Here is a 13,379-nt window from a genome sequence, read left to right as displayed (position 1 = left end):
TGCTCCGCAACGGGAGAGGCCACAACAGTGAGAGGCCCGCGTACTGCAAAAAAAAAACAGACAAACAAAAAACAAGGCGTATGATAAAACCGTACTGGATTTCTGATGTCAGCCCTTCAAACCCCTTCATTATGCAGGTGGGAAAACTGAGGCCCCAGAGAGGGTACAAGACCGCATTTTAGGCTCAGGGCCTGGGCCCCAGGCCTCCTGCCTGCTGGGCTTTTGATGCCCAGCGTAGGGGCAGTTCCTGGAGGAGCAGCACACCCAGTGCGAGAGGCCTGGCCTCCACTCTGGGACCCACAGTAGCTGCTGGTGCCCATTCCCAGCCTCCACCCCCATCCCGAGCCTTTAACCTAATGAAACTATCAACAGCTCCTGTGAGATTCCCGTGTGGACTCCAGCGCAGTGCTTCCAAATATGACGTGCACATGAATCACTCAGGGAACTTGTCAAAATGTGGATTCTGCCCCAGGAGGTCTGGGTGGGGCCTGAGACTCTAACATGCCCTGGGGGATGCTGACGCTGCTAAGGCTGTGCTGCCTGGACCACACTTGCAGCGGGACGGATCTAGCCCAGGGCTCAGCCACCTTTTCCTGTAAAGGATCACACTTGTAAATAGTTGAGGCTTTGTGGGCCAAGAGGCGACATGGAGAATTGTGTCCTTGTATAACAAGAGAAAACAAGTTTTCAGACGTTTTTTAATTGATGAAATTCAAAATATAATGACAATAATTAAATATGTTTCTTTGGTAATACAGGTCTACTAATGGAAAGGCTGGGATCCTTTTTTGGGGAGGGCCACATTTCATTTAACCGGGCTTCAGCATGCCCCACCACCAAGTCGGTTGCAAATGTTGGTCTGTGAAAACCATTCTTAGCTCGAGTGCTGTACAGAAAGCACAGGGCAGCTGGATTTTGCCGCAGGCTGTAGTTTGCCCACCTCTGGTGTAGCTGTGCTCAATGGTTAACCTAAATTTATCAAAACCATCCAGGGAGATGTTTCCCCCTATTCCCATCCTGGGTAAGGGATGGAGATCCAAATCCTTCTCCTGCCTCAGTTTACCTACAGAGGCTCTGGGCAAGGTCACACACCTGAAACAAACATCCTGCCTTTTGCTTCTGAATGAATTTTTGCTTTGAAGCGTCAGTCCGCAGGAACGTACACCCCATGTGGCACCCTTGAATGGTGCAGGCTCATAGAGGGTCTGTGGAACTGTGGTCTGCTTTATTCCTTTTACACCCAATCAACTGTGAGTTTTCAGATCGGAGCCCTCATGGGTTAGCCTGGGAGCCTGGTGTTCAGAGTTCACGGCCAGGGCAGTAGGGGTCGCTGGGGGTCAAGGCTCAGGTTCTCCAGAAGCGTCTTTTGCCGTCCTGTGCCCCATCAGTGGTAATTTTTCTGGTCATTTCCAGCATCACCAGAGAACATAAGTGTCCCTTTAGTCTCTGCTCTCCTTACTCATGTGGGTCGAGGATGGGTACAGGTCACCTCCTCTGGTCCAGCTTCTATAAAGCAGCGAGTTAGGGGAGATCCTGTCCTCCTGCCTCACAGCCAACCAAGTCATCCAGTTGAAAACACCTGGGCCAGGTGCACTCCCGGTTCCTCCATGAACGAGCTGTCCACTCCTTCCTTCGTTTCTCTTTTCCATCACTCAGTGGAGCTCACTGAGAACCTAACATGACACCGGATACTGGGGACGTGTGACCACCGGCTGGAGCCCCTCTCTCCATCATCAAGCAGGGATGACTCAGCTTAATTTGAGACGCCCCAAATGAAATAACATTTACGAAAGCTGTTGTCAAGCAGGAAAATCATTCTAAGCGGGTTTTCAGTATGAAGAAAGTAGATGCTTCCCCTTTCATACCTGCCCCCCTTTCTTATCGAGTTCTGTAATTTACAAAAAGCAAGAAATATAAGTGCTGGGAAGGGAAACACAACAAGCATTGTTTTAAGTGCATTTCTGAGCCGACAACGAAGCTTAGCCTTTGTCTTCAAGAAATAGATCCAACGTGAAACTGCAGCTTTACATTCTGTGGACAAGATTTTAATCAATATATGGGAAGCAATTCCGCCTAACACACACCCTGGGGGTTGCAGTAGGGGTGGCAGGGTTTGGAGGGTCACCTGAATGCGGTTTGTATAGGTGGTTCTCACTCCTGGGGGCTGTGTTCCTGATCGAGGTACTGCGAGTCCAAATGGTGTAAACTGAATCTCATTTCCCCACAGCAGCAATGCTACACGTAGGATTATGTGAATGGGAATTTACTCCCATGGGAGAGAGAATGCAGGAATAAAGGCATTGAAGTGTGAACGTGGATGGTATTTTCCAGGAATCGTGAATGGCCTGGGCTGGCAGTTAGCTACCCGTCGCTCCCACTGGGGAAACGTGACATTTAAGCTTATTAAATCCCCTAGGTTCAGCCTCGACAAGGTCCCTCAGCTCTTCCTTTTGGTGTCCACTGCACCCTCTGTAGTTGCAGTTCTCACAATCTCTTGACTACAGCTGCAGCCATCTCCCACCTGGTCTTCCTGCCACAATTCTCTCCATTTTCTAATCTATTCTTCACCCAGGATTAACCAAGAAACAGAATTGTTCTCTCCCTTAAATTACTGAGATCTCACCAAACCGCACAGGAGAAAGCCAAACCTTACAGCACTGGCTACGAACACCTTCCCGCTGGCCTCCGCTCCTGAGCCTGGCACTGTTTCCTGCCAGGTCACTGGACAACATACAGGCTGTTTTCCAGCTTTGGCTGCAAGTGTCTTAACCCATGGGAAGTTGATTGTATCATCTAACAAGAAGCTGAAGGTGGGCAACTGCAGGGCTGGCTACTCTGGAAGCCCAGGGGTGTCACCAAAGACACCAATGTTCTCCATCTTTCTGCTCTGCAATTTCCAGTGGGTTGGCTTGGGCCTTAGGTCAGTTCCAGTGTGGGCCCAAGATGGCTTGTGTGGCCCTTGGTGTCACATACTCACCCACTTATGTCCACAGATAGAAATTTCTACTTGAACGACTCTCTTTATCAGGGAGGGAAACCTTTCCCCAAAGGACTCCCCTCGCAAACTGCCTTCTCATATCTCATTGACCAGAATGCCATTAATGACATTTCCTGAGCACTACCAGGAATTAAATTAGCATTATTGGCTTAAATTAATCAAGCTTCAATCCCCAAGACTGATGAGAGATTCCACCCTGAGCGCATGGCCATGTGGTGTGAAGAATAGGACCAGATCCAGGCTTATAGTCAGGGAAGAAGGGAGAAATGGCTCTTGGATAAGCAGTTGGCTCTATGGAAAACCCACCTGCTTTCATACCTCTATGCCTTCACTCATGGTATCCCCTTTGTCTGAAATGTCCTTCTACTCTAGACAACTCCTATTCATCCTTCAAGACCCAGCTAGAGGGCCACCATCTGTGGGATGTGGTTGTGTTGGGAAACCCCACAATGGCAAAGGACTGTGGGAAGCCTGTGGGAGCTGAGGGTGGGCTCCAACAAACAGGCAGCAAGAAAGTGAGGCCCTCAGTCCTCCAACCGGCAGGAATTGAGTCCTGCCAACAACTACATGAGCTTGGAAGTGAATTCTTTCCTACGAGGCTCAGGTGAGAGCACAACCCAGCCAACATCTTGGTCACAACCTGTGAGAGACCTGAGGTAGGGGCTTCCAACTAGGCTGTGTCTGGACTCCTGGTCCACAGGAACTGTGAGATCTTAAATGCGTGTTGTTTATGCCACTAAGTTAATGGTGATATTGTTATACAAAGTAGATAATATTCCCTGTTTTCATTTTTCCCCTCCCCCTAACCCACCCCCAGTCCATTCTCCAGGTGGCAGCTGTTTTCCAGCTAAATGTCACACCTCAAGACATCCCTGACTATGGTCTACGTGGTCATACACGATCCGGACTCCCTGCTCCTGTGACAAAAGCCTGGGTCACCACCTGCAGCCCTGCTCCTTCCTGCCTCGGGGACGTCACATGTGCTACTTCCTCACCTTGAAGGTCTTCCCCCTCCTGACTGCTCTTCTCTCCCTTCAGAGACCTGCTGTCGACTTTGCCACCCCATCCCCGGGTTGTCAGGTCTTAGCCCTTTCCTTCCGCTCCGCATTGATCATGTTACAAGTGGAGGTTTGTTGATCCTCCCATCGCCACGGCCCCGTCCCACCCACACTAGAATGTAAGCCCTATGAGGGCAGGTATGACGATTGTTTCACTCACCCCTGTAGTCCCAACACCTAGTTCACTGCCTGGCACATGGGAGATGTTCGATAAATATTTCCCAAATGAATGAATGAGTTTACTTTTCAGGAGAATCTACCAGAGTGTGTATATTCAAAGGAATGTTTGTCTGAACGGTCTGTCAGCCCCCTTCCTCTACGCTCAGAGGACCCGTTCTCGGGGCCGGATACTGGTTTCCTTCCTTCTCTGTGCTGTATCATTGTATCCAGGGAATGAGGCTCTGGAGACAAGGACTGGAAGAAGAGAAGAAAACAATGAAGAAAGAAGTCAGGGACCAGTGGGGCTCGGGCAGGTGCGATCCAGGGAAGCAGAGCCTGAAACACTTAAGAAAGCAGAGTCCTGGTCGCCCAGGGGGGCCACCCAGGACCAGAGCCTGTTTCCACCATGGAGGACCCTAGCTGAACACAAGCACTGAGAATTGCTCTAAGAGCATCAGAAGGAAGGGGCTGTGTGTGCGTGTGTGTATGTGTGAGCAATATGTATAATGGACTTCACAAAATATACTACATTAGCTAGATAGCTTTTGAAATGCATGAGCAATGTGAGTGCCTGGGCTGTATTAATTTGCCTTCTCTAGAAATGCCTGGAAAATAATAGGCATTCAATGAGTCATTGTGGAATAAATAAATGAAGATTGAATTTTGAGGTCCTTGGTTTTTCACTGAGGTCAATATGAGAACGGAGCATGTCTCTTCAGCTACTATAAAACCGGCCTTGAAGAAACTGTCCACTGATGGAGAGGAGAGAGCGCTTTGGAATTGAATCTTAGCCCCACCTCTAACTAGCAGTGTGACCTTGGGCTGGTTACTTAACCTGTCAGTATATCAGTTTTCTAACCTATAGAAGAATGTAGACTAACTCACGGGACTTTTGAGAGGCTTAAATGAAATCATATATACCAAACACCTAGCACGGTCTCTATAAATGTTACGTTTTCCTTCAGATTTTTAAATTTAAGGATGCAGGCGATACATTCCACTCAGAATATAGGAAGAATAAGAAGTTGGTCTTTCCTTAGGCCCAGTATGGGTCCTTCCTGTATCAGACAATTAGAACTATCTAACTCACCTCTGCTCCAGCTGCTAAGAAATTTAGAGCCAAACTGAACGGTAAATTGCTTTCTGGAAAACTCACCCACCTCCTTCCTCTAAAAGGTTTGGAAACAACAAGCAGAACGCTAAGTGTGAAAGGGTGGGAAGTGGAAGGAGGAGATGTTTTGGCAATAAAGGGACAGGCAAAGCACAACAGAACCCTCCCAGAGGAGCCTGTGACTCACGAGGAAAGAGATGTAAGATTTGTGTCTCATGAGTCAGGGCCTGGCACGTGCTCTACTGACAAATCTGAGGCTAAAGGATGTGAGCATGGTGGTGTGTTCTGGTTTGCTCTAGAAAATTCTGATATATTCCAGTATTTCCTGGAATGAGATCATCAGAGACAAGAAAGCCTAGGCCATGAAGACCCAATGTGTGACAGTAGAGACTAGAGGGGCCTCTGTCCCGGCAGGGACTCCTTTTTGGAGTAAGTTTTGTGCTACTTCTGTCTAGATGGGAGATCAAGTCACCTGCGAGGTGCGCCCTGAGCATTTGATTTTTGATTCCATTTAAAAATTTTTAAGTTTCAGAAGTGCATTTTATATATCCTAAGGAAGAAGAGACGGCAACAAAAGCAATGGGGAGGAGAGGTCAGAGAGATGTGGCTCTGGGAAGGTAAGGAGACAGAGCTAGGGGGACTGGCCAGCAGCACCAAAGGCTGCTAAGTCATCAGTGAAAATGAGGGCCCATTTCTGTAAATGAAATTCCATTTTTCCCGAGATATCCATTTCATAAGAGAGCAAAACTGGTTCCTGAGTTACAACAAAATCACTCTGTGGAATGTAGCACGTTCAAACGCATGCATTTTAACTCAACCATTTCATGGTAAAATAGTCATATTATTCAACACCGAGAAGGAATCTCTTGTCCTTTTAAAATCTGGCACAATGGCCGTAAAACCAAAGGAAAAAAATAATGGCTTTTTTTTTTTTGGGCCGTGTTAGGTCTTTGTTGCTGCGTGCGGGCTTTCTCTAGTTGCGGCACGCGGGCTTCTCACTGTGGTGGCTTCTCTTGTTGCAGAGCACAGGCTCTAGGGCGCATGGGCTTCAGTAGTTGTGGCTCACAGGCTCATTAGTTGTGGCACGTGGGCTCAGTAGCTGTGGTCCACGGGCTTAGCTGCTCTGCAGCATGTGGACTGTTCCCAGACCAGGGCTCGAACCCGTGTCCCCTGCATTGGCAGGCGGATTCTTAACCACTGCGCCACCAGGGAAGTCCCAAAATAATGGCTTTAATGGCTTAAACGAATGAACATTCTTTTCTGTTCTACCACACTTTCTTCTGCTTCTAAAAGAGGATGGCTGGCCAGGTCCCCTGATGGCTGGCTTCCCCGACTCCTGTCACAAGAGGGAACTTGGAAGAACAGAGAAGGCTGGGTCTTGGCAACAGAGGCTGGGATTCGAATACTAGATATGGCTTTTATTAGCTGTGTGATCTTCGTCATTTATCTTATGTGACCTGCAATTTTTTCATCTGTGAAAGGGAGATAATAATTCATGGCTTTTTGGATTAAGAATTAAGCAGAATAACGAATGCAGCTAATATAGTGTCTGGCACACAGTAAATACTCAGAAATGTCAGTACCCCTCCACCTTTCCCCATCACTTTTTAAAAGTCAGTACTCTGATCTGGGTTGAAGAAAGGAATAAAACAGAGGGAAAAAAGTTGATGGAAAAGTATACTTTTATGTAACGCAGAAGCAGGAAATGAAGTAGAAAACCTGAAACATTTCATAATTATAGCTTAAGATAATAACAGCAGAGTTAGCATTTATTGAATATACTATGTGCCTGACACTGTTCTAAGTGCTCTCTCTATATTGACTCTTTTTTCAGCCTTATAACAAGACCATGAGGTAGGGATGAACTTATTCCCGTTTTGCAGATAAGGAAACTGGGGCACAAGGAGATTCCAGTAACTGAGGCACAGGGAGCGTTATTCAGCTAATAAGTGGCAGAACCAGACTTGAACCTTGGCAGGTTCATTTTCTGCGAAGGAGACGCCAAGATTAAGATTTGCTGGAAGGACGTGGATCAAGACACGTTCCCGGGATCAACACCTAAGTGAGGCAAGCGAAAATGGGCAGAGGGAGAAGTTGGGCTGTGATTCAGTTGCAACAGAGGTTTCAGCCAAACCCTCTGGGAGCTTTGAAGCTGGGGTGGCCCCTTGGAGCTGCCCCAAACCGAGGCCAATAGGGTGGAGCCTTTGCCCTCCCATGACCACTCATTGGATGCAGCTGCCTTGGGAAGGTGGGCAGGGGCTTGAGGAAAGCAGCTGTCTTCAGCGCAGGCAATTCCTGGACAACTGTCGACGGAGCGATGTCAACTGCCAATGATTCAGCACCTGGTTCACCAGCCTCCACTACAGTCACTCTTCGCCCCACTTGCTTTAAATAAATTCTGGGAGCATCTCTTCCACTATTCTGGAGAGAACTTATAAGAGAAATGTGAGTGGGACGAACTACAACCCTTGATGCTGCAGCTGGTCCTGAGGCCACCATCGATACACACTGTCTCTTCCACCATCCCTTCTAAGTCCCCCTCCCCCTTGGCAAGAACCTCTGCTAATCTTGGGTACTTACTATCTTGCTAACCCAGAACCTCACCCGTGAGGGTCTGAACTCCTGATAACCATACCCTTCAGGTCTACAAACCAAGTAAAGAATGTTGATTTCGGGGGTGGGAGGTGGCTGCCTTCAGCCTCCTGTTATCCATTCTTGATTTCTTTGGGGTGGAGAGATTGAACCCTTGTCGGCTGCCGGAAGGATGACATACTTTATTAATCATTTCCAAAGATCTCTGCAGGGCAGGCCCCTTTGGCTACCACTCCGACCTTGCTGCTCATGACGACAGCACCCACTGGGTCTCTATTACTTCAGGAGCCTATCATCTGCATCGTTTTCAGGGCCTAGTTCTGTAGCGGCGTTTTCTACCCTCAGCCTGGGCCTACAGAGATGCTCGGGCCCTTCTCACCAGCATGTCCCTTATTGGTTGGTAAACAGAACGTCCTCTGGCCTTTCTCGCAGAGCAGTCATCTGGCGAGCTGCTAGCCTTACACACCTTATCTCCTCCAGCAGTCCCACCACTCGGAGCTTTTTGGTTCTTTCCTCCATCATCTGCCACGGCTCTTCTGGCATTTCTTCTTGACCTCGTATCAGCCATCGTCTTCTCCAAGCTGAGCAGCAGGTCTGTACCTTGTCATTTCTCCTTGGTCTCACTTCTCATTCTCTCTCCCCTTGCCCAGCGCACCCAGAATCCAGCCCCATTATTCTCCCAGTTCCTCGAGGGTCCTGTTGGCTCGGTCCTACAGCTCCTTTGAAATCTAGTTCTTTTCCTCTCTTAGCAGGCCCAGAACCTTGACAGCCAGACGCTATTCTGACTGAACCCGCGCTCACTGGTCTGGTGGCTGGGAGAGGAGGTTGAGGGCGTGTACTGTTCTGCAGGGGAGAGGCCTCCACACAGCCTCAAGCAAAGGAGCAGGCTACTCGGGCAGGTCAGGGAGGGTTCATTGAAATCTGGGGTTTCAAGATTGTTCAAGTGCGTCAACCTGGAGAGCCCCATCCACCTCATTCAGGGCTCTGACCTTGGGATGCAGACCTTCGGAGGCTAAGACTTCAGCCTTCTCTGGAGCTCTGTTTCCCAAAAACAAGTCCTGGGCCGCATTCTCAGCTTGTCATCAGCTGCAGGAAATGAGGCTCTCCTGAGATGTGGCCAAGGAGTGTCTCTGCTTTCGCATGTAGCCTTTAATTGATGACACCCTCAGCTTTTTTTTTTTTTTTCAGTATGTGGGCCTCTCACTGTTGTGGCCTCTCCCGTTGCGGAGCACAGGCTCCAGAAGCACAGGCTCAGTGGCCATGGCTCACGGGCCCAGCCGCTCCGCGGCATGTGGGATCTTCCCGGACCGGGGCACGAACCCGTGTCCTCTGCATCGGCAGACGGACTCTCAACCACTGTGCCACCAGGGAAGCCCGACACCCTCAGCTTTTCATTATCTTTTTTTCAGGTGCTGAACCATTCAAATCCATTGTCCTTATAATATGTCTTTCCCCTACTTTTCAAACACCTGCCACATTGTACCCTCCAGTGCATCCCCTTCCATCAGTATGCCATCCTGATTAAGTTTTCACAGTTGCATGGCCCCAGCATGCCAGAGGCTACCCATGATCACCTACCGCCAGGGATGGGATCTGCACTGCCAGTGACCCAGCTCCCAAATCATGTTTTAGATCCTGTTTTCTTGGACCACCCCTGGTACCAACTGTCATAAATCGGGTTCTCTGGGGTGCAGACTGTGAGATAGAGATCTGCACACAGGAAGCTTATGGAGCAGTGTTCTCGAGATCAACACTGCAGGGGAGTGAAGGAAGCAGGGTTAGGCAGAGGGAAGCCTGGACCATGATGCAGTTCAATGAAAGCTTCAGCCAATCCCAAGGGAAGTCCTGGAGCTGGGATGGCCGTTCAACGTTATTCTGAAACAGCTAGAGGCTGGGGCTTTATACCTTCTCCCTGACCCATCGCTGGATGTGGCTGTCCCCAGGAGAAGGATCATGATCTCGGGTCAGACAGTTCTCTGGCTGTGAAGCAATCTCCAGGGAAGGACTCAGCAGAGAGCTGAGTGTCTAAGGACACCAACACTCCCAGTAGCTGGGGGAATAAATGCTTCAGTCCTGGAGTGATTGTTGAGGGAGGTGGGAATCTAGGCAGTGTACATGGCAGGCACCCAACGCACTATGCTTTCTACGTACTAGAAGACAGGATGAGGAGAATGCATAACTTATTTTTAAAGCATAATTTGAAACGATATATGGACCCCAATGTTCTCTGCAGCACTATTTACAATAGTCAGGACAAGGAAGCAACCTAAATGTCCATCGACAGAGGAATGGATAAAGAAGAGGTGGTACATATATACAACGGAATATTACTCAGCCATAAAAAAGAATGAAATCATGTCATTTGCAGCAACATGGATGGACCTAGAGACTGTCATACTGAGTGAAGTAAGTCAGACAGAGAAAAACAAACATCATATGATATCGCTTATATGTGGAATCTAAAAAAATGGTACAAATGAACTTATTTACAAAACAGAAATAGAGTAACAGGTGTAGAAAACAAGCTTATGGTTAGCAGGGGGGAAAGTGGGCTGGGGGGTGGAAGCAGATACTTTGGGAGATTGGGATTGACATATACACACTACTATATATATAAAATAGATAACTAATAAGGACCTACTGTATAGCACAGGTAACTCTTCTCAATACTCTGTAATGACCTATATGGGAAAAGAGTGGATATATGTATATGTATAACTGATAAACTTTGCTGTACAGCAGAAACTAACACAACATTGTAAATCAACTATACTCTAATAAAAATTTAAAATATATATATATTCTGAATTTTCAAAAAAAGCAAAAGAGCTTTTTTTTTTTAAAAAAAGAAATCTGGAAAACTAGTAAAAGTCAGAGAAATCTTTCACTAGGGTTTTGCTCTAACTATTATCATTATTTTTAGGGTTTTTAACTTTCAGATGTCAGGTGTTCTCTAGCCCAGCAGTCTCGTTTTCTGTAGTTGTATTAACTGCAACTGGAGAGGTACCTGGATTGTCAGTACTGCCCACCAATGCCCCTCAGGTTGTAGGTGTGAAGTAGTTCATGTACCCTCAAATCACATAATAACGTGGACTCCCATAAATTCCTATCTTATAACATACCTTCCATCTTCCTAATTAATTTCCATTTATTCTTCAAGGCCCAGCCCGAATGCTTCCTCTCTCAGAAGCCTAACTTGACACCACCCTACCAGAATTAGTCAGCTCTGTGTTCTCATAGCTCTTTGCCCATCTCTGTTCTTCATACTTTTCCCATAGTGTTTATGGTCCTTTGCTAGATTGTGAGCTTACCAGTGAGAGGAAAACAGAACATATGCTTGGCACATATTAAGATTCAGTAAATGCTTGTAGACTGAATAATGTTTCATGTGGTATCTTTATTCATAAATTTTCACTAAAACTTAAAGTGTCACTGTGTGGCTCACGTTTTAGATAATACGTTTCACATTTGGGTAAATGAAGTGCTAAGTCATTTTTTTTTTTTTTTTTTTTTGCAGTACGCGGGCCTCTCACTGTTGTGGCCTCTCCCGTTGCGGAGCACAGGCTCCAGACGCACAGGCTCAGCGGCCATGGCTCACGGGCCCAGCCGGTCCGCGGCACGTGGGATCTTCCCGGACCGGGGCACGAACCCATGTCCCCTGCATCGGCAGGCGGACTCTCAACCACTGTGCCACCAGGGAAGCCCTGTGCTAAGTCATTTTGACGCTAGTCAAAACAAGAAGATATTGGCAACAGAACTTACACGTTGTTTCCTTTGCTTCAGTGATTTTGTGAAACCTAAGCTATAATACTTGGTGCAGAGCCTTGCGCAATTCTGATGGATGTATATTTCAAAGCTACTTATATAAGTAACTCAAAGTCATCCCTGATGCTAAGATGGCGAACTACTTCCTTTTTCAGGAATCAGTCATAACTTCAACTGCCGTAATCAACCAGCCCCATCGCTGGTATATATTTCGGCATCTCCTCAGTGTCTACAAGTTTTGGTGAGCAGCAAGATGGCAACACACAGCAACATGACGAAGAGCCTGGTGAATACAGTTGGAACCACAGAGACTCCTCTTTGGGTAAGATGTTCAGACCTATTATTGGAGTCTACCTAGAGATAAAATACAATACAAAACCCAACAGTGCTTTCCAAAGAACACATGTAATTTACAATCTTATTTATCCATGCTCAGTAAGGACTTCTAAATGTCTACTAAAAATAGTAGCTCACATTTCTTAAGGCTTACTATGTGCCGCTCTTGTAAGCACTTTACAGGCATACTCTTATGGATGTAACAGATGCAATACATATTTGATACTCACTACAAATCAGGCATGAGCTGGATTCCTGGTCTTCTCTGGGAAATCTCAGAATATTGAGGAGTCTTGGCTGGCTGTGCTCTCCTTTTGAAACAAATAAAACAAAAAAATCTCCAACCAGATCTACGCAGAATAGAGATTTTTTTTTTTTTTAATGAGAAAGAAGGTATATAAATTAAGGGTATATTTTCACTGTTATTTTAATCATGATGTTGCTTGTCCTTGAGGAAACAGAGTGTTACCTTAGATACTTCAAGTATCCGGGATTCCTTTGTCTTTCTGCGTTTGGCTGGAAGGTATGGGCACCATTTGACTTCTTTTCTTATCTGTAGGAAAGAAACAAATCTATATCCATTTGATGGAGGTATCCGTCCACAGAACAAATGGATCTAATCTTGCGGTAAGAGTGGAGTGAATTGCTTACCTACTTCCTAGAGATGCGTAAGCCTCACTTTGAAGAGCACTAATTAGAATACTTGTATAAATAATTTGCTTAAAGGGATTTGGAGAAATAGAAACAATTCAAGTTCCAAAGGCACTCTTTTCTTATGTTAATGACTGAAGGGAATGTGACAGAGGAGCTAAGATTTACGTGGCATCAGGGCAGCAGCAACAGGCATCAAAAAGCAAGACTCTGGGCTTCCCTGGTGGCGCAGTGGTTGAGAGTCCGCCTGCCGATGCAGGGGACACGGGGTCGTGTCCCGGTCCGGGAAGATCCCACATGCCGCGGAGCGGCTGGGCCCGTGAGCCATGGCCGCTGAGCCTGCACGTCCGGAGCCTGTGAGGTCCGCGCACCGCAAAAAAAAAAAAAAAAAAAAGCAAGATTCTGAGATGTTACCACAAGACGATGTAACCACTCCAACAACAATCCACGTCCAAGAAAAAATGTACAAAACCCAGAAATCTTAACAACTTTTTAGGCATTCAATATTTCACACTGCTGCCTCTATAAAATTTAAGATTTGGTTAAAGGAGGACCGTAACGTTATAGCACACAACTGTGAGCACTGTTCATTTAAACGGTTCCAAGCACGAACCTCTCCGTAGTCTTTTTTAGTTTGTAAACAGCAGAAAGAACTGAACATCTAATTTTTGAAATTCTTCTGGCTTTTCTTTTTGACCTTTGGTATTTG

At 46.8% G+C, this 13,379-nt stretch overlaps 1 protein-coding gene across 1 annotated transcript in view; it reads right to left on the bottom strand.

Moving 5' to 3' along the window:
• Nucleotides 1-704: 704 nt before the first annotated feature.
• The window catches only part of WDR7 (WD repeat domain 7), a 391,118-nt gene continuing 378,443 nt past the window's right edge, over nt 705-13,379 (bottom strand). The window contains exon 28 of the mRNA XM_027118595.1: nt 705-2,031. Coding sequence (XP_026974396.1) covers nt 1,993-2,031 — 39 coding nt within the window. The 3' untranslated portion in view covers nt 705-1,992. The remainder of the gene's footprint in view (nt 2,032-13,379) is intronic.

This window comes from Aethalodelphis obliquidens, unplaced genomic scaffold (genome assembly GCF_003676395.1).
Source record: "Aethalodelphis obliquidens isolate GAN/ISIS:26980383/991018 unplaced genomic scaffold, ASM367639v1 scaffold19, whole genome shotgun sequence".
In the NCBI taxonomy this organism is placed as follows: domain Eukaryota; kingdom Metazoa; phylum Chordata; class Mammalia; order Artiodactyla; family Delphinidae; genus Aethalodelphis; species Aethalodelphis obliquidens.
This window is presented reverse-complemented; position numbering and strand designations above follow the sequence as displayed.